Here is a 27178-nt window from a genome sequence, read left to right as displayed (position 1 = left end):
GACGAGTTCTGAAAGCAGCCCAAAAACAGAAGGACACCAGACTCACTGCCGGGTTGTGGATGTATGTAGCTGCTCTGGCGATGGCAGCCATCATCGTCATCGCCATCGCCATCATCATCATCAACTGCAGAAGGAGCAGGAGCAGAGGGACCAGGACCAGCGAACGACAGACGACGACTGGCAGCAAAGTTTCCCCAATTTAATTTCATCATACTCCCGGGTGTGCGTTGAACTAACGAATGGAACGAAGGCCCCGAGATCGCTGGAACTGTGGGGCGAGGGCAGACATCCATCGCCCAGCAATCACGTAGACGACCCCCATCTGCATCCCCCAACTCAACCCCGAAAAACCTGCGCCCTAAAAAGTACTCTTCTGGGGGTGGCTATCCAATCGCCATGCTGGCCATGGATTCCATGGTTTGGGGACCGAGAATTGAGGACTGGCAGGACTCTGTTATTTTAATGAAAATTGGAAAGTGCTCCTCGCTCCGCTTGGCCCCAGTTCCTGCTCCAATTTCGCTCCTCTGACCGGCGCATTAATTTCAAGATGTCTTCGTGGGCACTTTATGAATATTGGGCGTTCCTTTGATTTTCTGTTTTCGTTTCGAATTAGGTTTAAAGCCGTCTTCAACGGAAACAGATTTTGGTGGAGGGCCCCTTCAATGTTTTATGAACCTCTTATTAAAATTGGAATTTCAGTCACGCGAATTGAAGACATGGAAATGGACATTCTTAAAAACTGTGGTAGAGGTAGCTCTTTATTATAAAATACTTTTGAATTTAGCAACTGATGTATTGAAATCGAGTTCTGCACAATGTGAAAAGGTTTTATTACAGATTACTACAGATCAATCTCTCTGCCTGGATTTTATAGAGGCATTCGTACCTTTAAAATTTATTCAAATATTATTCTTTTTCAAAGTCCGTATTTCACTGTCAGTCGCAGAGCCCAAATATGAGAACTCCCACCTCCAAGAGGTCCTGGTCTCAGGCCAAGCTAATTAGCACCCATAAAACGCACATAAATATGCGCAGCCCAATAAATTATAAATTATGACTTTGGCACCACCACCAGAGCCTTAGATCGTTGGCCAAACCGCAGACAGACAGGCAACAGTTTCATAAAATTTCCACTCGACTGCGCAGAATCTCTGCACAAGGATATAGGGGAATGAGAGCCCAAATCAGACTTGAGGCGGATGCACGAAACAGTGCGATGACTTCCGGTATTAACTAATTTTTTGCGCCCTTTTCCCCCAGGCGCATCTTTAAAGCCGCTTTCCCAAGGTTGTGCGAAAAAATAAAGAAGGAAAAAGATCCCATCCTGAGCTATCCGCTATCCTATCCCTGGAGTGAAGTGGCTGCCTGGATGGTTGGATGGCCAGAGTGGCGGAGGATGGGGCGAACTAATCCCCAGCACTCATGATGCCTTTGGCAAATACTTTGCACCGCCGACTGCGCGACGAATTGGAAGCAATCCGATGTCTGTCTGCACATAGACTCCACTTGGGGGAGGTGATGTTGGTGCTACTACCCTCTGTGGTGCTGCATGGGCGTTGCTCTTGGCTGGGGGTTGCAAAAAAATCTTAAACAAAGTATCGGGCCCAGACCCTCGGAGCACTCCAGGCCACTCGTCACTCCGGGGACCGGATTTCTATGGGTCGGCTGAGATTCGGGACCAGAATAGGAGGCTTAGAGTCAAGTGAGTCTCAGCTCCTCGACGGCACAAAGTCGGGAAGTTAGTTCAGGTTCAAAGCTGACTTCTGCCGGATAAAGCTGACAGGCTATCTGAAAGTATCTGACGGGAAAGTAAGCCTCCAAGAAACAATTTTAAAAATAAAATATATTCGAATACTACTAGAACTTTAGGAGTTTGAAGCATATTTTTAGGCTTTCTTTCCGATCGTAAATATCTTAATAAAAATGTTGAGCTGGCAGCACATAATCTTCAGCAATTTTTGTATAATATTCGGTTACAATTTTCCCATTTCTTTGTCACCATTCTATTTGCACTTTGCGAATCAGTGAACGGAAAAATTATAGACAACTAATCGATGTGGCGTCGCTATATAAACTTTTCCCAATACATTTCCTTCAGAATAAACTTCCCAAGGTGTTTGCGCTTGTTTTACCAACAATTTGCTGGTCTAATGGCCCAAAGCCGAGCGCGGAATAGGCTGGCAAACGTTTTCCACTTGGCCAACACCAACAAAAGTCTTTGTGACGGCTTTAGGGGCTTTCCCTCTTTTTTCTGTGTTTGTTGTTTGCGGGTCGGTGTAAACCGCCAACTTTTATGGTAATTGTTGTTCTGCTGTACATTTATATTTGCATTTTTCTAGCTTTTTTCTGTAGGAGATATTTTTTCCTGGGAATTGAATGGGGGATCATTTTGTGTGGAAACCGGAAAGAGGGAAAAGAATCAGTTCCCTTTAAGGAAAATAATTTGAAGGTTCTTAAACTTAACTTTTGGGCAAGTTATATTTAACACATTTTAAACCCCTTCACAGCGTTAGAAACAATAAGGGCTATACAACCTTATGCACTCCATGAATCAAATTAGGTGAAATCAAAGCAAACGGGTACGATTTCCAATGATTCTCTTTTTTATGAATGAACCAACATAGTGGCAATTCATTAGAAATTTCACAATATATTACGGAATAGAAGGAATTGCAAGTAATAGAGAAAGGTGAAGTTGAAAATGCGGATTACTGGCCAGAATAACAAACAACGCTTGACTTATGGGCCGAGTTTCAGTTTTGAGGCTCAGGTACTCGGGGGCGATTCACATGAAATATGTTCGATTGGGAAGCAAGGACTCGTTGACTGGGTTGTTGAACAATGCCAAATGACGAATGACGCATTATTCCCGACATCGAATTGTGTCACTGACAGCCGCATTCAGGGACATTTCCTTCTGGCTCGTTTTTTCTTATCCTACCCCTCAGTCTGCCCATTTTGCACCCACACAGGCAGCGAGGGGCTAAACAATAAATAATGCCAATGTCATGTTGTTTAAGGTGTATTGGTTCTAACATAATGCGCAATCATTCACTTTAGCCCGATCGTAATGTGAAAAATGCATGTGAACGATTTGATTGATTTTTACTCGATTTTAAGACTAGCCAAACCTCAAAAATCAATTGGAAAACTGACAGGATGGGGATTTTCCCAAAGGAAAAAGCCTGTGAAAATTGTAAATACCAAACTCAGCGGATGGTAAAACCATTTGGTTTGTAAAATCTGAATTTGCAGGACAATTTTTCATTTCGAGCTAAGGCATTTCTGTAATCGAATTATTTTATTATTGTCTCAAGAATTCTACTTTTTAAAATCCTTTATTTAATAATTCGACGTTGTCCTTATTTAACACCTTTGCGTGAAATATTTTCCATCGTGTAAATTATACGCCTAAGTTCTGTACATTTCTTTTTTCACGCTCAGCTGTACATTTACTTTATTTTAAATATAAATTTCGCATTTACACTTGAACTCTGCTGGCAGTTGAGCGGCCATTGAGCTGGGCAGGGGGGTTTTGTGGGGCAGGAGAAGGACCTCCTGGCATCGCCTGTCAGTCAGTTAGACATCGACGGGAACGTCATCGTTGAGGCACAAGAACAAAAGGACTTCCGGTGACGTTTAAATGCGTGGCATGTCACAGCGCAGCGGCAGACAGCAGCATCCTGGCTGAAGGCTGCCTTCGCTCTGCGTCTGAGTCTGAGTTCTGAGTCCTGAATCCTGAATCCTGAAGGCTCAAGCTTCGGCATCGGCGTGTGCCGGCAGGAAACACGCCAGAACGCAGAGGGGTAGAACCCAGAGGGTTGCCCCGTGAACTTGCATTCCATTTATGCATATTTTTGGGGGGTAATGCCCAGCAAAATAAAAATAAAAAAGACAAAACATAAAACTTTTGCATTGATTACTATTAACTAATGAAGCAGCAGCGGCAACAGCAGTCACCCTTGCGACAAGTTCAAGTACACATGTTGTGGGACACGCCTCCATTTCCACTCCCATTCCACTTTCCGCAGATTGAACAATCAGCCGAGCAGAAGTCGCAAGTATATCAACTTATTAATTTCATGAAGTGCCAGGCACATCAATGTCTTCCCATGGAGGCATCAACAATGAAGACTCCCTGTCACCACCTAACAAGATCCGCAAGGAGCGTCCTGGCAGGAGGACTAGATCCTGGACTGGGGCACATCACATCATCACGTATGATTACGCACATTGTTCGTGCGCAGCTCAAAATGCTGTCGAAAATTAAAATTCAGAGACCCTCCTACTTAACTTACCTTACCTAAGCCCATGAATGCACTGAGAAATGTGAATCTATTTAGAATATTAAAATGTCACAATATTCTTTCTAGGTATTGGGCTAAAATTAGTCATCTTTATTATGAATTTCCACATTGTAAGACTAATTTAAAAGATTGCTTTATGCTATATCCGCAAGTGACTCGAATTTCAAATAGAATAGAATGAAGATATGAATGCCAGATAGGAAGTGCCTTTCGTCTTTCTTTTTTCAAGTGTACCAAATGTGTAAGGGAAAAAAAAGTGAAGCAAAACAACGACGTGATTGCATTACACAATCAAAACAGGCACAGCAGCTCCCAGGTCGCAGTTCGCAGGGGTTGTGTCCTTCTCCCGTCGCATTGAGACGAGAATCCGGCGAAAAATCAAAGCCGGGACACTAAAGCACTAAAGTAATAGACCAACCGATGAACTCGAATCCGAATGCGAATGTGGAAACGTGTGCGTGGGCGTTGCAACTGCTCCGCCCCATCATCAGAATCCAATCAAATTAACAACAACAGGCCGCAGAAGCGGCAGCAGGAACAGGAATCGGAATTGGAATAGGAACGGAGTCTGGGCTTATGAAGCCCCTGATGAACCCGATTCCCTTTTCCAAAAACTGCACCCCCTTATCCGCCGGAGCCGCCTGTCGATGGTACGTTAATTTCAATTTGATTTCCTTTTGGTGTGGGAGGGGGAGGAGAAAGGGACTGACGGTCTGAGCAACAATTATACGGCAACTTCATTAGGTCAACATGCGGCATTACTGTGCGAAATGTAAGAACTTGCCAACTGGAGAGGGTGGCGTTGGCCAAGGGGGCGGGATCAGTGGTTTGCGGCTTACGCAACGCTCTCGCTGGCGATGATGATGACGATGATGATGGGGGCGGATGCGCAAGGGGTAGATTAATCAGGGTAAAACTATTAATTAAATACCAATTCATTTCCGCAAATTCAAAGCACACACACAACCAGCCACCCATCGCCAGCCAGCAACCCACAGATGTGGTCCTTTGTGTGGACTCTGGCTGGATTTCTATTTTAGCTGGAACATTTAGCCGCAATGAGCACCTGATGGCTGCTTTGATTTCGATTTGATTTGGATTTAGATTCGGTGGTAAAATGCGTCAGGTATGCTTAGACGTTTGTGGTTCTCGGTTGTGTTTAAGAAACTTGAAGACGGATTGAATAGGAAGGTTCTAGCCACAAAAGTTTCTTTGCAGATCCTTTACTCAATGCGGGGAATGAAAACATAAATAGGTGATTCTACAATTATCATCATTTTTAATATTCGAACTGAAATCTTTTGCATCATATTTTTCGTTCTCAGAGCAGCCACATCCGAAATCACAGGTAAAATAAAATAATTCAAACAAAATTTCCCAAAGGCATTTGCTTTATTTATAGCAAACACCTTCAGGACTAAATTACCCAAATCAGGAACCCATAAATAGCCCTCAAACCTAGATGATTCCCCTAAATTGTGACAATTTCACTGTACCTAGCAGTGAATTTTGCCTGACAGGCAAAAATAACCAAAAATAAAAGAAAATAATGCAGACTGACGGGGGAAAATGGCAACAAAAAATCGTCATAATAAAATCCCAAAGCTTATCAGTAAGCGCAGCAGTCAGAATATTAACAGAAACAAAAAAAAGGAGAAAGGCCGAGGTGGGGCGAAATGATGCACCCCACAAAGATCTCGGCATGGAGCTCTGCTCATCCGGTGTGTCAACAATTCCCAAGCTTCAACGCTTTGATGTTTCGCAGGCAAAGGGACCAGGACCACGACCACGACCACGACCACGCCCACGCCGAAAAGCGTGATGATGATGAGCAGTCGGACGGAGCCACTAAGCCCAGACAGTGTCATCCACTCTGACGGCTCGATGGCATCATTAACGCATATTCCGGACTGCCTTTCGGGCACAGGCAGACACCCGGATCCGGCAGCCAGGATCCGGGATGCATCATCTAGAATCCAAGGGAGCCGAGGTTAGAGGCTCGCTCCGTTTCCGGCTTTTGAAGTTCGAGCGGCGGGCTTTTAATTTTCTTTGTTTTCACACTGACGTTTGAGGCCAAAAGGCGTAAATTAATCGAAGGCTTAATTAGCACACACCAAGCCAAGGACTCCCCGATGACGATGATGGCTCGTTGAGTCGGCGTCAACGTGGCGTATGATTAATAAACAGCTCCCTGGCGGATAAATTCCCCCCGCTGCCAATTCATGTTGTTGTTGTGTGCGCTGCACTAATTATAGGCATCAATGAAGGTGAAGGTTGTCAATATCGCCCGGCGCAACAGCCCGTCGCACTGGCGGTAGCAAAAATTTCCATTTGAAATGTTTTGTAGGTTGCGAAAACAATGGCCTGCCTCCGACGAGGTAATCCTACAGCACCACCCACTCCGCGTCCGCATTTTTGCTTTTCTCGTTTTTTTGCCATGAGTACTGAGTACTGCGGCAACGTAGTTGGCTGCCACTTAATGTGTTTTGCACACTAATTAGGTTGTTTGGCGGCTGCCGTCACATTTCAAGTGTTGAAACAGGTGACAGAAAAAAAAGAGAGAAATACAAAAACGACATTAGGAGCAGCAGGAAAACGAAACTCGTTGCTGCAACAGAACCAACTGCACTCGAGGCCAACACTTTGCGGGTGCAGCCAAGGAAAATGGCAATTGTTTAGATTAGGCTTAAGTAGTTGAGGAATGCGCTACTTGCAACGAAAGTTTCGGGTTGCCAACAACGGAAATTTCAAGCAACTCCTAATCACAGTAATCAAATTACAGAGGGTCTTAGCTTAAAAAAATGATTATTTTCCTTATAATTACCAATGCTTTCATTTTCAAGTTCAAGCGATTTTTAATTCCCATTTTCACGCGCTTCCGCCAGCTTAGTTGGCTTACAAGGGCGCAATCTTTAATTACATTATAATTCTGGTTAAGTGTGCCATTAGCATTATCAATCCTCAAATCGAAACAATAAATTTTTCACAAATTGAAGTGCTTCGGGTTTTGTTTACCTATTTGATAAGGCATAACCAATAATGCAGATAATGATCAGGTGGCAAGAAAAATGGGTAAGAAATTAGTTGATTAAAAAATTTAAATACAGGCCACTTCATTAGATTAAAGTTACTATTGGAATACAAAATGTATGTACATAAGTAGCAGATCTGTGGCCTGACATGCCCCAACCCAAGCTCATCTGCAATTTATGCTTTATAATTTGAAAAGTAGATGACTTCCCATGAAAGTGCAGAACTGACTTGTAAGAAGCGCGTGGCTCAAAAACAACTAGAACATAAACAGCAAAGCTGGAGAGATGCAAAGTGAAAAATGTTTTAATTACTCATCTCAAGGCGAATTCGTAGCCCCTTTGCCCTACGCCCCTGTCGATTGACGCTTCGAAGGGCTGTGGGGGGAGGTCAAACACGAGAGAAAGTTCATGAAATTAAATAAGTTTGTTAAAATATATCTGATGCTGAATCAAACCAAATGAGCAATCGTATCTTTTTTCAATTTTTCAACTTTTAAATATTCTTTTTTCTAGTACTGTGAATTCAAGATTAGCTCCAGTGCCGTAGAATAGTCAATTGTTGCTGTAACACTCGAATGCCTCCATTCTGATATTTGCTCCCCGTTTGCCGCCGTTGTGTGCTAAATAGTTCCCCCAGGGCCGAATCCACTCGAGTCGTGCTAATGAGAACACCCCAGTGACAAGGAGATGCTCACAAGGACGAGCGAGTTCAGATGCCAAAGGAGGCCTTTAATGCACGATGCTGCATTATGCAATACTCGAGCAGGACGAAACAATATTTTACTGCAGTGCCGAAGTGGAGTGGAGTGGTCCCTGCCAAGAACGAAGTGAGAAGGTGTGCAGATCCTTAGCCAGGACCTGCGGCACTGCAGCGTGCTCCATTTGCACACATTTCGACAAGGCAATTAATTATGCTAAACTCGTTTAGAGCAAGGCAACAGCCCCATGCAAAAGAAGAAAACAACGTTTGAATTGAAATATTATAAGTATTAAATGATTATATTTCGTGTGTAGAGTCCAGAATTTTAAACTAAATAAATCAAAGCCAGAAAGAAATCTAAGAAAAATCATAAGCCCATTAATCTTTTCCGCATCCGTTTACCGCTTGAAAGGCTCCGTAATTCATCCCTGAAATGTTGCGTGGCGTGCGGAACCACCTTTGACCAACGCATTGGATGACTTTTGAGTGGATCTAAGGCGGAGATCTCCGGCCGGAACACTGAGGTCCTGACATTTGCGCTGGCCATGCGCAATTAATTACAAAAGTGTTTGCGGACAACTGGGCGGGCTGATGGGGTGTTTATCCTGTGAACCCCAACTGGACATGGCCATGAGGATAGCCAGCATTTCTTTTCGCCAGCCAGCTAGCCAGCGTTTATGGGGCTCAAGTGGTCCAGAGACCGAGAGAAGCGGCAGCTCTTTGCTTTGAGGTTATTTGCTTTTAATGACTCGCAAACTACACCCGCACCCGCACACACGGCGTATGCGTCATGTGTGTGGACTGCTTAAGTGTTTTCAGATATCGCGCATCAGTAGCCAACGACAGTAAGCCCTGGGCCCCATGGTTTGTTGACTTTTAGACGCTGTTTGTTTGTCAGCACAATTTTGCTTTCCTGTTTTTTTTTTTTGTATTATTTTGCATGTTTTTTTTTGCCCATATTTGTCCCATGTACTTTTTGGCTTTTCATCTTGGCATCGACGCAGACAAGCGGCCACATAAATGAGCTTTGAAGTTTGCATACGCGAATGCAGGCAGTGCAGTCTCACTGGCTGAAGGGATAATGCGACGCAATTATAGACGGAGACTGAGACTGGGTCCACGTCCACCCCCACCCGGTTATATCCTTGAAAATAAATTGTTTTGTTAATTATTTATGGTTGGTTTAATGAGTGTGTGCCGTTCGCTGTGTGTTTACTGTACTCAGTGTTCGCTGGTGGTCTGGGACGTCGACTTCCATGTGTTTGTTATACTTTTGCATTTTGCAATTATTTTAATGAGTTTTGCATTTAAACGATTTTATGCAATCATCGTCATTCGCAATAGTGTTGGCTGCGAAAAGGGATATGTGCATAAATACGAATGTGCTGCATAATTGCCGTTTTTGCTTCATTAAAAAATATGTCTTTATATGGTCGGCAGACTCATTAAAAGTTGAATATATTTTATCTCATTAAGTTCTTTCAGGTCTTTCATTAGTGCATTTGATTCGGCTTGATCAACGAATAATAATGCCCATATAGTTAGATATTTGACACTTACACGAACTTAGTTCAAGTCAAATATCCTTTTCTCTTTACATAAGAGTAAAAATATAAAGGAAAATTTGAGGAATCCAAAATTGTAAGTAAGAATCGAATTAAGCCAAGATAATGGAAGAACTTGTAGACCTGGAAGAACCTTATCTGTATATGATTGGCATACCGGCTGGTCTTCGCGTGCACTGGGCCTACATAGTAGATTTTCTACATCCAGAAGAGAATCTTCAACAAATCAACGAACCAAATGTGGAATTGTTGCCCCCCTCACAACGGCAATCCCGAGAAGACACTACGGACTTGGAAGTGGCGCCCTTACCTCAAGCGCCGAGCATTGACCTATCTGCTGCTGGCGATGGACACCACGTCATTCCCCAGATCGCTGATACCGAAGAGCCAATTGTGATTATCTTTCTGCCCAGAATAATGTCATTACCATGGTCCAGTTTAAAGCGTCTGAAGCCGGTGATCATTGCGGCCTCAAATATTCTCTTCAGAAAGATACTGTCCCATTTTGGAATCGATTTAAGTCAAGTCTTTGCCCTCGGCTTGTCATACAATACTCATTTAACAATATTTCACTGCTTTATGGAATACCTTACATCCTGGTTAACTGGATAACATAATTTTTCTTTTAAGTGTGCATTCAAATAAAAATGGCATAATTTTTAATTTTAATCAAAAACAAAACACTATTGATTGCGATTACTGATTGGGTGTTTATGATAACAAATTCAAATCATTTGCCTGTGGTCCTAATATTCAAAAAACTCCTCAAGGTAATCAGGTACTCATGGCTCCCTGAAGGGCTATTAAAAAGACCGAAAATAGACCTTTAGCTCCCCAAGTATTAGCGCCTCGTGTGGGGTCTGAATTTCCTGGTCTGTATGAAATAATAACCGGCACTACACCTTGGTACAAATTCATAAACATTGTATATGAAGTACAATCGAGTAATCGTCAATGGGAACTCATTTTACTAATCGCATGGCAGCGATTAGAACCAATTAAGATACCAATTAAGATATGCATTGACTGGCGATCGCGAATACACTGAACTTGAACTTCGTAGTTAGAATATCAGGTTTATACTTAAGCTTTTGGTTATCGTTAAACCGTTTTATTGGCCCTAAGCCTAAGCACAAGCCTCTCGAGGGTCTAAAGTGATTGCTTATCAGGCTAAAACCGTGTGGGGAACTCCTATAAAAGCAGCTCAAATTTCTAAAGAAAGTCAGTTCTGTTCTCGAATCGAAACTGTATTCGCGGTCAGTTCGAAAAGAAATTGGAAAGTCGTCGCCATGAAGTATTTGTGCGGCATTGTGCTTTTTGTCGCCCTTTTGGCCCTCAGTGTGAGGCCATCTGAGGAGGCTTGTGGATACGAGGTGAGAAGTGAATGCCACATACCGTGAAAGTGATTAAACAAATTGACATTCCTTTATGCTCGACAAACGGCAACAAAAGTGCTTAACATGACATTTAATGTTCAGGTTGCTAATCATCAAACCGATTTTGTTTTGAACCATCAAACAACTAAACCATTCAACGTTTATAATGCATTTCAGGCATGCCCCAAAACCAAGACAAACATGATCAACATTCACATGGTGCCCCATTCTCACGACGATGTCGGTTGGCTGAAGACCGTCGATCAGTACTTCTATGGACACAGGAGCAACATCCAGCACGCTGGTGTCCAGTACATCATCGATACCGTAATCGCTGAGCTGATCAAGGATCCCGCCCGTCGCTTCATTCAGGTGGAGACCTCCTTCTTCGCCAAATGGTGGGCGGAGCAGTCGGAGACTGCGAAGCAGGTCGTGAGGAAACTGGTCAACGAGGGTCGTCTGGAATTCACGGGTGGAGCATGGAGCATGAACGATGAGGCCGCCGTGAACTACCAGAGTGTCATCGATCAGTTCACCCTGGGATTGAAGTAAGTCTTGGAAAAGAGGAGGTAAAAAACAGGAATCTAATGGAAATATGTATATACCAGATTCTTGGACGACACCTTCGGTTCCTGCGCCCGTCCCCGCATCGGTTGGCAGATCGATCCCTTCGGTCATTCCCGTGAGCAGGCCTCGATCTTCGCTCAGATGGGATTTGATGGAGAGTTCTTCGCCCGCATGGATCACCGCGACAAGAACGACCGTATCGACAACTTGGGCATGGAAATGATTTGGGATGCCAGTGATTCTCTGAGCAACGATGAAATCTTCACTGGCCTGTTGTACCGTCACTACTCGGCTCCTCCCGGCTACTGCTTCGATGTCCACTGCGGTGACGATCCGATTATCGACACCAAGAGCTACGACAACAACGTCAAGTCCCGCGTGGATGACTTCCTCAGCTACGTGACTACGGTGGCCCAGCACTACCGGTCCAACCACATCATGATCCCCATGGGTGATGACTTCCAGTACGAAGATGCCCAGGTCAACTTCAAGAACATGGACAAGCTCATCAAGTAAGTGCTAAGGTTACGGATGTTTGCTTACCCATACTCATACTTTTGTCTCCACCTAGGTACGTTAATGAGCGTCAGGCCGAGGGCTCCACCTTCAACCTGTTCTACTCCACCCCCGCTTGCTACCTGAACTCGCTCCATGAAGGTCTCCAAACCTGGCCCAACAAGACCCAGGACTTCTTCCCCTACGGCAGTGACGATAACAGCTACTGGACCGGATACTTCACATCGCGTCCCACCCAGAAGCGCTTCGAGCGCGATGGCAACCACATCCTGCAGGTGGCCAAGCAGCTCAGTGTTTTCGCCGACCTGAACACCAAGCAACAGAAGGAGGATCTGGAGTACCTTCGCGAGATCATGGGTGTGATGCAGCACCACGATGCCATCACTGGAACCGAGAAGCAGCATGTGTCCGATGACTACGATCGCATTTTGTATGATGCCATCCTCGGAGGAGTTAACACTGCTCGCGATGGTCTGCGCAAGCTGACCAATCTTCCCAACGGAGAGTTCGAGAGTTGCCTGCAGTTGAACATCAGCGAGTGCGCCTTCACCAAGGACGATGCCGACAACGTGGTGGTGACCCTGTACAACCCATTGGCCCACACTTCTACCCAGTATGTGCGCGTGCCTGTAAAGAACGAGAACTACCAGGTGACTGATGAGAAGGGCCGCGTGGTGGCCTCCGAAGTGGTTCCAGTTGCCTGGCAGGTCCTGGCCCTGGAGTTCCGCAACAATGATACCCAGCATGAGCTGGTCTTCAAGGCTTCCGTTGATAAGATCGCTAACTACTACATTAAGAAGGTCGCCAGCCAGGAGACAAAGAACGTCGCTGCACACACCAAATCGAAGAGGTCCATCAAGGCTGAAGAAGCAAAATTGGAGGTGCCTAACCGTTTCAAGAAGGTTCACTCACTGAAGAATGCTACTGAGACCTTTGACGACGATGAAGGAGAGACTGTGGTGCAGACTTCGGTATGTTTATGGTTTTCAGTTAATTTTGTATATAAAGTAACATTTGGATTCCTACCTTTATTAGCAAGTCAAACTTGTGATCGACAACAAAACTGGTCTTCTGAAGACTGTCGAAATGAACGGAGTATCCGAGAACATCGACCAGAGCTACGGTGTCTACAGGACCTATGACTCCGGTGCATACGTCTTCCGTCAATATCACCAGGCTGACTTTATTGTTCAGTACGAAGGTGTTGAGTTCACCGTTTATGATGGAGCTTTGGTCAAGGAAGTCCACCAGCAGTTCAGCGAGTATATTTCCCAGGTTATCCGCATCCACGAGGGCAAGAACCTTGTGGAGATCGAGTGGCAGGTTGGACCCATTGAGCGGGAAGAAGAGTTCGGCAGGGAAGTGGTTATCATCTTCAACAGTACCATTGCCTCCGACGGTGTTTCCTACACCGACTCCAATGGCCGCGAGATGATCAAGCGTGTGAAGGACCAGCGTGAGACCTTCACCCCCGGTCTGGACAGGCAGCCAACTGCAGCCAACTACTACCCGGTCACATCCCGCATTGCTCTGCAGGACAGCAAGAAGCGTATTGCCGTCCTGAACGATCGTGCTCAGGGAGGAGCCAGTATGCTTAACGGCCAGTTGGAGCTCATGCTGCACCGTCGTCTCGTCCGTGATGATGGCTATGGAGTGGGAGAGGCCTTGAACGAGGAGAAGTACGGCCAGCCCATGATTGCCCGTGGAAAGGTGTACCTGATTCTCAGCCCCAGCGATGAGTCTACCGCCGCGGAACGCGAAGCCGAGAAGGAGATCCACCTGCCCTTCTGGAAGTTCTTCAGCAAGAACACTGGAAGCACCACCGCTGCTGCCAAGTCGGTTCCCAGCTTCGACGACTTCCCCAAGTCGGTGCATCTGCTCACCCTGGAACCCTTCAACGACGATGAGGTTCTCCTGCGTGTGGAGAACTTCTTGGATCACACCGAGGGCAAAGTGGTTAGCTTCAACATTCGCCCGATCTTTGACTACTTGAACGGTGTTGAAATCCGCGAAACCACCTTGGACGGCAACCTGCCATTGAGTGACATGAAGCGCTTCAAGTTCCACCACGACAGCTCGGGACATAAGCCAGATGCTGTCGAGTACTTCACATCCGCCCACAAGCCACTGGCTGCTGAGCAGTCCCAGGAGGCCTCCGAGTTCAGCGTCACCTTGCACCCAATGCAGATCCGTACGTTCATTATCAAGTCGGAGTAAACCAAAGTTCTCAATGCAGTATTTCATGATATGTAAATAATTTAATAAATAAATTCAATTTCGAAAATTTAAATCCTTCCTTGGTAAAATATTTATGGAATTAAGGGTTTAAATGGGTCTAATTATTGACAATTTATTTTACTGATATTAGGGAAATGTTTGATGTTCGGGGCATTGCTGCTAATATACACTTCTCCCTTTAATGTTAATTAAAACATAAATATAAGAAACTTCGGTTTTAATGCCAAATAAAACTTACTAATCAGCATTTATTGCTTGTGTCGATTATTCGACTGAAATTTATTTTACGGTAATTTTGTTGAATAAATAAAATCAGATTGGATTTATGTGTTGTTTTCGTATTATTCGAAATATGAATTCCATTTCAAATAAATTAAGGTTTACTCAAAATATATTTTTATCGTTAAACAATTTTTTAACTTAATTAGCCACAGATTATTTATTATAAACTTTATTGCTATAAAGTGTATATCGTATCTTAAGCATTTTTTGTTTCAAGATGTTTTTTCAAAACAGCACTGCCTTACGTCTTAAATATAAAAACATTAACATGGAAAGCCATGACAGTACTACATGACGTCTTAAATATATAAAAATTTAAATGGGAAACCTAGATAATGCTTAAATTTAGATATATAAATATTTAAATATTTAAAATAAATATAAATAATATTTAAATATTTAAAATCCCAAAATACTTAATTAATTCGTCAGTGCTTAAAAGAATCAAACCTTTTTCTTTAGCTTAAAACGAACATTAGTAGAAATTTGAGAACAAGAATCCACGATAGTCACATAAGTGTTTTGCTGCTAAGGAGAATCCAGGTCACCACCATGAGTGGTTTGTTGGCTTTGGATTATTTTATCGTTAGCCTTGGTACTTCACTGTAGCTCATCACTTCCACTTTGCGTGGGTCTTTCAAATTTCCGAAAAAAATAACTAATATGTTGCTATAGAGCATGTCACCTTCTGATAATTTCTAGTACAAACCCATAAATGGTGTTTTGAATGCAATCGACAAATTGATTTTACTAATCAGCAGGTTAGCACTGCAACTCTGTCAAAACAGAAGCAATCTTTTATGGAGGCCTATTAAGATAAAAGTTCAATAATGACCAGTAGTAGCAATAAGGTTCATTTGTTTATAAGTTAAACCATTGATCGAAGCGCGGGAGTCATTAACCCATTATGATTAAAATACACTTAACTGACTTTTAAGTGCGCTTGTGTTTACGTAATCCGATAATGCATTCAAGTACCGATTGCTTATCAGCAATCTCTGATATAAATGGGACAGTTTTCAAAAGTTAAGAATTCAGTTGTGGTTCTCACCTGGAACCATCAGTTACATCGATTTGGAAGATCGAGGAATACCACAATGAAGTTCTTGGGCATCGTCCTTTGCGTTGCCTTTTTGGCCCTTCAAGCTAAGTCAGCCCAAGCAGTTTGTGGCTATGAGGTGAGGAAAAGGATCATTTTACCCGAATTGCTTAAACTAATAGAAGCATTATCGTTATTTAGTCTTGCCATGAAACCAAGTCGAACATGATCAACATACACTTGGTGCCCCACTCCCACGACGATGTGGGCTGGCTGAAGACCGTTGATCAGTACTACTATGGCCACAGGAACAACATTCAGCACGCTGGAGTGCAGTACATCATCGACACAGTCATCTCTGATCAAGAATCCCGATCGTCGGTTCATCCAGGTGGAGACATCCTTCTTCTCCAAATGGTGGGACGAGAAGTCAGAGACCATGAGGGCAATCGTGAAGATGCTGGTGAACGAGGGTCGCCTTCAGTTCATCAATGGAGCCTGGAGTATGAACGATGAAGCTGCCGTAAACTACCAGAGTGTGATCGACCAGTTCACAGTCGGATTGAAGTAAGTTATGCCGGTGAAACATCTTTGGAAAGAAAATTGTAAAAGTACCATTTTCATAAAAGGTTCCTCGATGACACTTTTGGAGTTTGTGGTCGCCCTCGTGTTGGATGGCAAATCGATCCCTTTGGTCACTCCCGTGAGCAAGCCTCTATCTACGCCCAGATGGGATTCGATGGCGAGTTCTTTTCCCGCATGGATCACAACGACAAAGGCAGGCGGATGAACGATCTGGCTCTAGAGATGATTTGGGATGCCAGTGAGTCGTTAAGCCAAGTCAAGCTCTTCACTGGACTCCTGTACACCTTCTACTGGGACACTCCCGGCTTTTGCTTCGACGTTCACTGCAGCGACGATCCAATTATTGACAGTGATAGTTACGACAACAACGTCAAGTCAAGGGTGGATGACTTCATCGCCTACGCCGCTCAAGTAGCCGAAAAGTTCCGCACAAACCACATTATGATTCCAATGGGAGGTGACTTCCAGTACGAAGATGCCGAGGTTAACTACAAGAACATGGACAAACTGATCAAGTAGGGATAGAATCTGGTTACTTTAAGTTCTGTGTTTTCTAATTCTTGTAATATCTATGTTAGGTACGTCAACGAACGTCAATCCAGTGGCTCAAAGTACAACATCATCTACTCAACACCCACTTGCTACTTGAACTCCGTGCACAAGAGTGTGCAGTCCTACCCAAACAAAACTCTGGATTTCTTCCCATACGGCAGCGATACTAACAGCTTTTGGACTGGTTATTACACCTCCCGTCCCACACAGAAGAGATTCGAACGCGATGGAAACCACATTCTTCAGGTGACCAAGCAGCTGAGCGCCTTCGCGGAGCTCTCGAGTACGCAACAGAAGGAGGATCTGGAGTACCTTCGCGAGATCATGGGTGTGATGCAGCACCACGACGCCATCACTGGAACCGAGAAGCAGCATGTGTCCGATGACTACGATCGCATCCTGTACGACGCTATCGTCGGAGGAGTCAAAACTGCCGGCGATGCTCTGCGGAAACTGACTAATCTTCCCAACGGAGAGTTCGAGAGTTGCCTGCAGTTGAACATCAGCGAGTGCGCCTTCACCAAGGATGGTGCCGACAACGTGGTGGTGACCCTGTACAATGCATTGGCCCACACCACCAAGCAATATGTGCGTGTGCCCGTGAAGAACGAGAACTATCAGGTGACCGATGAGAAGGGCCGCGTGGTGGCCTCCGAACTTATTCCAGTGCCCGCGGAGGTCCTGGCTCTGGAGTTCCGTGATAGCGACACCCAGCACGAATTGGTGTTCAAGGCCTCCGTTGACAAAATCGCAAGCTATTACATCAAGAAGGTTGATAGTAAGGAGAGTTCGAATGTCGTAAAGGTCATTTCTCAACCTAAGGCGAATGCTGAGACCTACGATGACGGAGAGACGATTGTGCAGACATCGGTAAGTGCCAAACTGTTTAATAGTGGAAACACCTCTTCCTAACTATTTAAAATCCATTAGCTGATCAAGTTGGTGCTGGACAACAAAACCGGCCTCTTGAAGAGGGTTGAAATGAACGGAGTATCCGAGAACATTGAGCAGAGCTATGGTCTTTATAGGACCTATGACTCTGGCGCCTATGTGTTCCGCCAGTACAACCAAGGAGACTTTGTCATCCAGGAAGATGGAGTCGAGTTCACTGTTTACGATGGAGCTTTAGTCAAGGAAGTTCACCAGCGCTTCAGCGAATACATTTCGCAGGTCATCCGTATCAGCGAGGACAAACCCTACGTGGAATTCGAGTGGCTTGTAGGCCCTATTCCAGTTGAAGAGGAGTTTGGCACGGAAGTAGTTACTGTCTTCAGTAGTGAAATCGCCTCCAATGGCGTATTCTATACTGATTCCAATGGACGCGAGTTGATCAGACGCGAAAAGGACAAGCGAGAGGACTTCACCCCCGAGCTTGCTGTCCAGCCCACTTCCGGAAACTACTATCCAATCACATCCCGCATTGCTCTGCAGGACAGCAAGAAGCGCCTTGCGATCCTAAACGATCGTGCTCAAGGAGGCACTAGCATGAAGGACGGTCAAATTGAACTTATGTTGCACCGCCGACTCGTCCGTGATGATGGCTACGGAGTGGGAGAAGCCTTGAACGAGGAGAAGTACGGCCAGCCCATGATTGCCCGAGGTAAGGTTTTCCTAATCCTGAACGCCGCCGATGAGTCGACGTCCGCCGAGCGCGAGGCCGAAAAGGAGTTCCATCTGCCCCTTTGGAAGTTCTTCAGCAAGAACTCTGGAAGCACAACCGCTGCTGCCAAGTCGGTTCCCAGCTTCGACGACTTCCCCAAGTCGGTGCATCTGCTCACCCTGGAACCCTTCAACGACGATGAGATTCTGCTGCGTGTGGAGAACTTCAAGAATCACATCGAAGGCAAAGTGGTTAGCTTCAACATTCGCCCCATCTTTGACTATCTGAACGGTGTCGAAATTCGTGAAACCACCTTGGATGGCAACATGCCATTGAGTGACATGAAGCAGTTCAAGTTCCACGCTGAGGGTTCAGGAATTAGGGGATCAGAACCTGAGTACTACACATCGTCCCACAAGCCGCTTTCCGCGAACCAGACGCAAGATGCCGGCGAGTTCGCTGTCACCTTGTATGCAATGCAGATTCGAACATTCATCATTAAACATGAGTAATTGTATGTCAATGAAAATCAAAGAAATAAATAAACTGATGTCTGTATAAAAACACTCTTGTTTTGCTTAGACTTATTATGAAATTCCTCTTACATAAAGGGAAATAATACGAATCATATGAATATTGCAGAACTATACAAAATTCAATTAACCGCCCGGATTTAATCCAATTAGCTTTGAGATTTACTTTTACCATTTTTATATGGTATTGACAGTTACGGCCTCATATAATTCAAGTTTCTTATGACTGTTGATTACTTTTATTTTATTATCAGTGTGCGGGAACCTTTCTCACTGACTATAAGCACAACTTTTATTTAATCAGTAAAAAATGTATATTATACTCTTTTTCAATACGCTAATTTATCAATTAGGGTGCAAGTGCATTACAGGAGCTTCAAACCGTGAAGTGGCTTATAAACAATGGGTCCAATTCTTATCACAACGTGGTGGGTGGCCATTCTAAAAAAAGTATTCACCAAGTTTTAAGTTTTTAATGACCCACTAATTGATAATTAGGTTACCTTATCTTATTGACCATCATGTATTTTCTTATCAATGTCTACTTAGAAACGTTGCGCCCTATAAAGGAGCAGTCTTGGTTTAATGGGAATTCAGTACTTGGTAATAACAAGATGACTTATTTGGGTCGCATTTTATTCCTGTCCATCTTATTGGTGGTCTTCGTAAAACAATCCGAAACAGTTTGTGGCTATGAGGTAATATAAATTTGTTGATTCTATAAAATGATATCACTATATCCTTTGATATCCTTTAAAGTCATGTCCCGAAACAAAAGCGAACATGGTTAACATCCATTTGGTTCCTCACTCCCACAACGATGTGGGCTGGTTGAAGACAGTTGATCAGACTTATTATGGTTACAAAAACAAAATTCATCATGCCGGGGTCCAATATATATTGGATAGTGTGGTGTCCCAGCTCCTCCAGGATCCCAATCGTCGTTTTATTCAGGTGGAGACGGCCTTCTTTGCCAAGTGGTGGAACGTCCAGTCAGAGACCATGAAAAAGTTGGTCACCAAACTGGTCAACGAGGGACGTTTCGAGTTTACTGGCGGCGCTTGGAGTATGAACGATGAGGCAGATGTCAATTACCAGGGTGTTATTGATCAGTTCACTGTGGGTTATTTATAAACCTTACTTTCGTCAGTATTTTATTAACTTAATTTTCCTAGATTCCTTAACGAGACATTTGGCTCCTGTGGTCGTCCTCGAGTTGGCTGGCAGATCGATACCTTTGGACACTCCCGCGAGCAGGCTGCAATTTTCGCGCACATGGGCTACGATGGCCAGTTCTTTTCACGAATGGATCATAACGACAAGGACACGCGTATGAATGACTTGACAATGGAGATGATTTGGGATGCCAGTGAATCGATGAGCGGCGTCAGTCTCTTCAGCGGCATGTTATACAACTTCTACTCGGACACTCCAGGCTTTTGCTTCGACATACTTTGCACTGATGAGCCCATTATCGATGGTGACAGCGAAGAAAATAATGTGAAGCAGAGGGTAGATGACTTCATTAGTTATGCCAAGAATGTGTCAGAGGTGTATATCACCAATCACATCATGGTTCCTATGGGCGGTGATTTCCAGTACGAGGACGCCAAAGTAAACTACAAGAATATGGACAAGCTGATCAAGTAAGCGTAATTAGATAATACAAATCGTTACCAAATTCATTTTCCACTAGGTACATCAATGAACGTCAGGCGTCTGGATCCAAATACAATATCTTCTACTCCACTCCAAGCTGCTATCTGAACTCCCTACACCAGAGCCTGGAGTCCTGGCCAAACAAGACTCAAGACTTTTTCCCATATGCTCACGAGAAGAATAGCTTTTGGACTGGATTCTTTACTTCCCGACCGACTCAGAAACGATTCGAGCGTGATGGAAATCACATGTTGCAGATTGCCAAGCAGCTTTCTGTACTCGCAAATCTTACTAGCGAACAGCATAACGAAGACCTGGATTATCTGCGCCAAGTAATGGGAGTGATGCAACATCATGATGCCATTACGGGCACGGAGAAGCAGGCTGTCTTGGATGACTATGATCGAATGATGTACGAGGCCATTGCTGGAGCATCTAACAATGCCCGCGATGCCCTGCGGATTCTGACCAAAATGCCCAATGGAGAGTTCGAGAGTTGCCTAAGATTGAACATCAGCGAGTGTGCTTTCACCAAGGATGGTGCTGACAATGTTCTCTAGCCAAATCCCTTCCCGACTTTAATGATCTTCCCCAATCGGTTCACCTACTCACCCTGGAGTTCTTCTCCGAGAATGAAATTTTGATCCGCTTTGAGCACTTCTTGGATAAATCTGAAGGAAGGGTTATTAGCTTCAACATTCGGGATATATTCGATAGTCTTGGCGATTTGGCGATAAGGGAAACCTCCTTGGATGGAAATATGCCACTGAGCGATAAGAAGCGATTCAAGTTCCATGCACGAGAATCCGGAACGAAGCCGTCATCCGTGGAATATTCTACGGCTCAACACAAGCCACTTGAGGCTGTCAAATCGGATGAGGCCTCACTGTTTGCTGTAACACTATATCCTATGCAAATTCGCACTTTTATTATTAAAACAGAGTAAGAAAAGTATAAGAAATAAATGATCAAAATTTAAATTACATTGTTCTTATCTTTTTGGGGTCATAACATTATCGGCTACTTCTCCATGTGGCACTTTCCCTTTCCTGTAGATTAAAACTCCCTTGACTGTAATCCCAAAACTGAATGGGGCTCGCAATCATATACCTATTGTAATCTTTAAGTGGGCAATTACCAATTAAAATCCATTTAAGTTATTGAATGATAAGAACTGCAATTCATGCCAAATCGAAGATAGGCCAACAAGAACATTTTGATTATGTTAGAAGCACTGGAGCACTGCATGTGGCCCAAATAAAACGCATGGTACTTACCCTTTGAGACTTCTCACTAGCGATTGGTTTTAAGTTAATTAGCTCTCTCGACTAGTTAAAATTCAAAACATTCTGAAGTGGTGATTACTTATCAGATAACCCCCCATTGAGAAGTTTATAAAAGTGGCCACCTTTATTGTATAGCCAGTTCTTGTTGTGTAGTTGCTGCTTAGTGAACTCTGCAAGATGAGTTCTGTGAAGAACTTGGCCATTTTGTTGGCCTTGTTTGCCTCCTATATTGTGCAATCCGAGGCTGTTTGTGGCTATGAGGTGAGAAAAACATGAGATCCTTGAAAGCATAGCTATTAAAATGTTTTTTATACAGTCATGTCCCGACACAAAGTCCAATATGATCAATATTCACTTGGTGCCACACTCCCATGATGACTTGGGTTGGCTGAAAACGGTCGATCAGTACTATTATGGCAATAAGCACAACATTCAACATGCTGGAGTGCAATATATATTTGATACCGTTGTTGCCGAGCTGAGCAAAGACTCACGTCGCCGCTTCATCCAGGTGGAGACCGGTTTCTTTGCCAAGTGGTGGGAGGATCAGTCGGAAACCAAGAAGAAACTGGTCAGGACATTGGTGAACGAGGGTCGTCTGGAATTCACTGGTGGCGCTTGGAGCATGAACGATGAAGCTGCCGTGAACTACCAGAGTGTAATTGATCAATTCGCCGTTGGCTTAAAGTACGTTCATAACAAATCAACATTCCTTCCTTACATAATCGTAACCCATACTTATAAGGTTCTTGAATGACAACTTTGGGGTTTGTGGTCGTCCTCGCGTCGGCTGGCAGATCGATGCCTTTGGTCACTCCAGGGAGCAGGCCTCGATGTTTGCCCAAATGGCTTTCGATGGTCAATTTTTTGCACGCATGGATCAGAATGACAAGAACAAACGAGTGGATAACCTGGGCCTTGAAATGGTCTGGGTTGCCAGCGAGAGCCTGGAGGAAATGGACTTCTTCACGGGCATGCTCTACAATCACTACTCTGCTCCACCTGGCTTTTGCTTTGACTCCCTCTGCCAAGATGATCCCATAATTGATGGAAAGAGCTACGACAACAATGTCAAGTCCAGGGTGGATGATTTTCTCAACTATGCTTCCAATTTGGCTGGCTATTATCGCTCTAATCACATAATGGTGCCCATGGGTGATGATTTTCAATATGAAAACGCCTACATGAACTACAAGAACATGGACAAACTGATCAAGTGGGTTACTATTTCTATTAGAAAGTATAATTTAGTAATTCATTATCTTTAGGTATGTCAATGAGCGTCAAGCCAGCGGCTCCAAGTACAATATCTTCTATTCAACTGCTGGATGCTATCTGAACTCCCTGCACAAGAGCCTCCAAAGCTTCCCGAACAAGACACAGGACTTCTTGCCCCATTCCCACGAGGCCAAGAGCTTCTGGACAGGCTTCTTTACCTCTCGTCCCACCCAGAAGCGATTCGAACGCGATGGCAACCATATCCTCCAAGTGGCCAAGCAACTGAGTGTCCTTGCCGATCTTTCAGGTGAAGAACAAAACAAAGACTTGGACTATCTGCGTCAGATCATGGCTGTTATGCAGCACCACGATGCCATCACAGGCACCGAGAAACAGGAAGTTTCCAATGACTACGATCGCCTTTTGTACGATGCCATTTTGGGAGGTGCCAACACAGCCCGCGATGCTCTTCGAGTGCTTACCAATCAGCCAAATGGAGAGTTCCAGAGCTGTCTAAAATTGAATATAAGCGAGTGCGCCTTTACCAAGGAGAATGCGGATGACTTCATGGTTACTCTGTACAACCCATTGGCTCACACGTCTACGCAGTATGTGCGAGTTCCTGTCAAGGAGGAAAACTACCAGGTTACCGACGAGAACGGTCGAGTGGTGGCTTCTGAGCTGGTCCCAGTTCCCTGGGAAGTCCTGGCTCTGGAATTCCGCAACAACGACACTCAGCATGAGCTGGTTTTCAAAGCATCCGTTAATAAGATCGCAACCTACTTTATCAAAAAGATCGATAAAACTACTGAATCTGATAACACTATGCCCACTCAAACTGAACAGTCTGAGGAAGAATCAAACGTGAAAGTTCCCAAACGTTTCAAGAAGGTTCACTCCTTGAAAACCGATTTGGAAACCCTTGATGATCAAGACACAATTGTTCAAAATTCGGTAAGTTTTACAGTATGCACAACAAAAGGTAACATATTCCTAAATATTTTCTTTCCTTACTAGCTTATAAAACTAGTGATCGACAATAACACAGGCCGCTTGAAAACCGTTGAAATGAACGGAGTTTCGGAGAATATTGATCAGACTTTTGGAATGTACAAGACTGCCAGATCTTGCCATTACATATTCCGCCAGGATGCAGACTTGGAACTTGTGGAAGATGCTTTTGATTTCACTGTTTACGAAGGTGAATCCGTCAAGGAAGTCCACCAGCACGTTAACGAGTGGATCTCGCAAGTCATCCGCATCTACGAGGGTGTCAATCGAGTGGAGTTTGAGTGGCTAGTGGGCCCTGTTCCAATTGACGATGAACTGGGCAAAGAGATCGTCACTATCTTCAAAAGTGGCATCTCTTCCGGTGGAGTCTTCTACACCGACTCAAATGGTCGTGAAATGATGAAGAGAGAAAAGGACAAGCGGGAGGACTTTAGTCCCGATTTAAGTGAGCAGCCTGGGAGCGGAAACTACTATCCAGTCACGTCCAGGATGGCTCTGCAGGACAGTAGCAAGCGAATGGTCCTGCTCAATGACCGTTCTCAGGGAGGCGCCAGTTTGGAGGACGGACGTTTGGAGATGATGCTGCATCGTCGTCACATTTTCGCCGACGGTTCAGGAGCCGCCGAAGCCATCAATGAACAACAGTTCGGAAAGGGACTGATTGCCCGTGGAAAACTGTTTCTTTACCTCAACGCTGTCGAGGATGGAGCCACTGCATCCGAACGAGTGGCCGAAAAAGAGATTCATCTACCCTTCTGGAAGTTCTTTAGCAAATCTAGTAACATCCAAAGTGATGTAACTAAGACTTTGTCCGATTTTAATGACCTACCCCAGTCGGTTCATCTGCTTACCCTAGAGCCCTATTCCAAGGACGAAATCTTGCTGCGTTTGGAGAACTTTTTGGATCAGACTGAGGGCAAAGTGGTTAGCTTCAGTATTCGCCAAATTTTCGATGATCTTGGTGGACTGGAGATTCGTGAAACGACTTTGGATGGCAATCTTCCACTAAGCGATATGAAGCGTTTAAAGTTCCACCATGATGATTCTGGTCCTAGCCACTCAGTTCCGGAGTACTTTATCAGTCTGCATAAGCCTTTGGCAGCTGATAAATCTCAGGATGCCTCAGAGTTCAGTGTCACCTTAAAGCCCATGCAAATCCGTACTTTCATCATTAAAAAAGAGTAAAGCTGCGTCATAAATACTGCAAAAATTTGCATTTAATTATTCGAAAATATTTAAACGAACATGGTTATTAATGATATTAAAACTGTCATATTTTTCGGTTTATTGTAATGCTCTTCAAATAGAAGAACCGCAATGATAATTACAAGTTGGCTATGTCGAATCGAGATTATCAGTATCAGCCGCTCCGCAGGATTTTCATATTTGCCGCTTACAATGCAGATACATTTACTGCATTGGCTTCCAACCACCCATGAGTCCCATTCCCACTGAAAACACCTCAAATCCCGGCCTGAGTCGGCATAAGTCCTTTGGTTATTTGGTGAACCCGTGGCTTTGCATTTCGCCTGTGGGTTTTCGGTGTTGTGCAATGCCTGGCTCTTATATCTCTATATAAATGTATATATACATATAAATATATATGTATATAGAAGTGATATCTGTATGCGATATTTTGTTGTTGTTGGTCTAATGCTGCTAATGTCTGGCACTCGAAAAAAGATTTGCGCCCAATACCCCTTGGTTTTGGCCCCTGCCCACTAAATACTTTTGTGCCAACACCACACTCGCATTGCAGGAGGACTGTGGTCCTGGGCTTTTATTATTAAGTTCGCCACGGGAGACTTTAATCTTTCCTCTCTTGGTTGGGACAGCCAGCTAACACACACACACACACATACCGACTCACAGATACCCACAGCTTTACACAGCTACACCCTCGGCTCTACTCCATTTCACTTCAGTGCGATGCAAAACAATGAGCTCCTGAATTCATGCCATATGTGTGTGTACGGAGTCCTGCGTCCTGGGAGATGGGAAAAATTATTTAATATTGCCCGTCTTAGGCGATGAGGCGTGGCAAGTTGAGGCGTTGTTTGGTACTAATCCTTGGCGAGCATTAGACACGGAATTTAATTTAGTTCCAGCTGCAGGCTGGAAAGGCACACAGAGCCAAAATATCAACAAAAATTAAATGAACAACCCAAAAAAGTTTTAAATTTACTTAATAACTTATTTACAGAGTGGGTTAAAACCCATCATTCCACAATAAAGTGTTTAATTATAAAGACAATTTTATTTTGGTAATACATCTAGTTATTCTTTTCTATTTATTCTATTGCATGTGGTCGTAAGCTTACCTAGTTCAATATCCTGTACTTACTTACTGTGCGTTTCTTTCTCTGTACCGGACATGGCACAGTGTGGCCTGGCATATGTGTGCCAAGTACCCCATGCTGGCTGTCAAACTCTACTTTGCCGACTTCCGGTCGACTTGGCGCTTTTAATTCAAATGGAACCCATGCAAGAAGCCACCCATCCACCCACTTGCCGCCGCCTGTTTACTCGCTGAGCTGGGCAGATAATCCAACTTTGATTAAGTAATTTAAGCGTTGGGGAACGTAATAAGTTGGGTGTTCAAATCCCAGACTCAGCCGCTTATTCCCATGTGAGGCCGCGCTGAAGCCGTTCAAACAAAAAAGAAAATCACCATAAAAGCACCAAAAATGATTAGTACAATGCGTAGTATTACAGGGTTTTCCTGCTGTTTTGGGTTCTGTGTTTTCAGATTTCTGGTGTTGGGTTAATGTCTCTGACATCGCGATAACTGCTCACTAATGTGGAGTGCTTACAACCGTGATTAATAAATATTATTATATATTTTTTTAACTTCTATTCGGCTTGCCTAACAAATAAGGTTTAGAAACTGTTCGTAAGCCTTAAAATTGCCATAAAACTGTGCTGCAAATTCCGTGTTTAAGCTGAATTCAAAGGGAACGAACGCGAATCGGAAAAATGAAAAACAATGGGCGAATGGTAAACTAAGCGGCTAAACAAATATCGCCATCGAGCATAAATCCTTGCCAAAGCGCTCACTCGACAACTCAATAATACGAGCACAAGCGGCGGCGACAAAAAAAGCATCCAAAGT

At 44.1% G+C, this 27178-nt stretch overlaps 5 protein-coding genes across 5 annotated transcripts; all 5 read left to right on the top strand.

Moving 5' to 3' along the window:
• Positions 1–9615: 9615 nt before the first annotated feature.
• LOC116802367 lies at positions 9616–10250 on the top strand. The gene has a single exon (XM_032726875.1). The coding sequence runs from the start codon at positions 9710–9712 to the stop codon at positions 10214–10216; it is 507 nt and encodes a 168-aa protein (XP_032582766.1). The 5' UTR covers positions 9616–9709; the 3' UTR covers positions 10217–10250.
• A 594-nt stretch (positions 10251–10844) lies between these two features.
• Positions 10845–14353, top strand: LOC6611746 (lysosomal alpha-mannosidase). The gene is made up of 5 exons (XM_002036233.2): positions 10845–10977; positions 11158–11528; positions 11589–12059; positions 12119–13034; positions 13099–14353. Exons 1-5 carry the CDS (start codon positions 10894–10896, stop codon positions 14278–14280), a joined length of 3024 nt encoding a protein of 1007 aa, XP_002036269.1. The 5' UTR covers positions 10845–10893; the 3' UTR covers positions 14281–14353.
• Positions 14354–15636: 1283 nt separating this feature from the next.
• On the top strand, positions 15637–18909 carry LOC6611745 (lysosomal alpha-mannosidase). The gene is given in 6 exon segments (XM_032727601.1): positions 15637–15761; positions 15824–15978; positions 15980–16189; positions 16252–16722; positions 16786–17629; positions 17690–18909. Coding segments are annotated over 6 exon segments (2943 nt in total). The 5' UTR covers positions 15637–15680; the 3' UTR covers positions 18872–18909.
• Positions 18910–19506: 597 nt separating this feature from the next.
• Positions 19507–21497, top strand: LOC6611744 (lysosomal alpha-mannosidase). Its single transcript, XM_032727277.1, is given in 4 exon segments — positions 19507–19590; positions 19652–20538; positions 20589–21108; positions 21111–21497. Coding segments are annotated over 4 exon segments (1878 nt in total).
• A 484-nt stretch (positions 21498–21981) lies between these two features.
• On the top strand, positions 21982–25426 carry LOC6611743 (lysosomal alpha-mannosidase). The gene is made up of 5 exons (XM_032727706.1): positions 21982–22098; positions 22154–22524; positions 22583–23053; positions 23106–24009; positions 24073–25426. Exons 1-5 carry the CDS (start codon positions 22015–22017, stop codon positions 25249–25251), a joined length of 3009 nt encoding a protein of 1002 aa, XP_032583597.1. The 5' UTR covers positions 21982–22014; the 3' UTR covers positions 25252–25426.
• The last annotated feature ends 1752 nt before the right edge of the window (positions 25427–27178 follow it).

This window comes from Drosophila sechellia, chromosome 2L (genome assembly GCF_004382195.2).
Source record: "Drosophila sechellia strain sech25 chromosome 2L, ASM438219v1, whole genome shotgun sequence".
Taxonomy (NCBI): Eukaryota; Metazoa; Arthropoda; class Insecta; order Diptera; family Drosophilidae; genus Drosophila; species Drosophila sechellia.
The sequence above is the reverse complement of the archived record's forward strand: the minus strand, read 5'-3'. Positions and strand labels throughout refer to the sequence as shown.

Coding starts and splice junctions, on each gene's coding strand:
- LOC6611743 (XM_032727706.1), top strand. CDS start 22,015: ATGAGTTCTGTGAAGAACTTGGCCATTTTGTTGGCCTTGTTTGCCTCC. Junction 23,054..23,105: donor AACATGGACAAACTGATCAA/GTGGGTTACTAT, acceptor CATTATCTTTAG/GTATGTCAATGAGCGTCAAG. Junction 24,010..24,072: donor ACACAATTGTTCAAAATTCG/GTAAGTTTTACA, acceptor TTTCCTTACTAG/CTTATAAAACTAGTGATCGA.
- LOC116802367 (XM_032726875.1), top strand. CDS start 9,710: ATGGAAGAACTTGTAGACCTGGAAGAACCTTATCTGTATATGATTGGC.
- LOC6611746 (XM_002036233.2), top strand. CDS start 10,894: ATGAAGTATTTGTGCGGCATTGTGCTTTTTGTCGCCCTTTTGGCCCTC. Junction 10,978..11,157: donor AGGAGGCTTGTGGATACGAG/GTGAGAAGTGAA, acceptor AATGCATTTCAG/GCATGCCCCAAAACCAAGAC. Junction 13,035..13,098: donor AGACTGTGGTGCAGACTTCG/GTATGTTTATGG, acceptor TACCTTTATTAG/CAAGTCAAACTTGTGATCGA.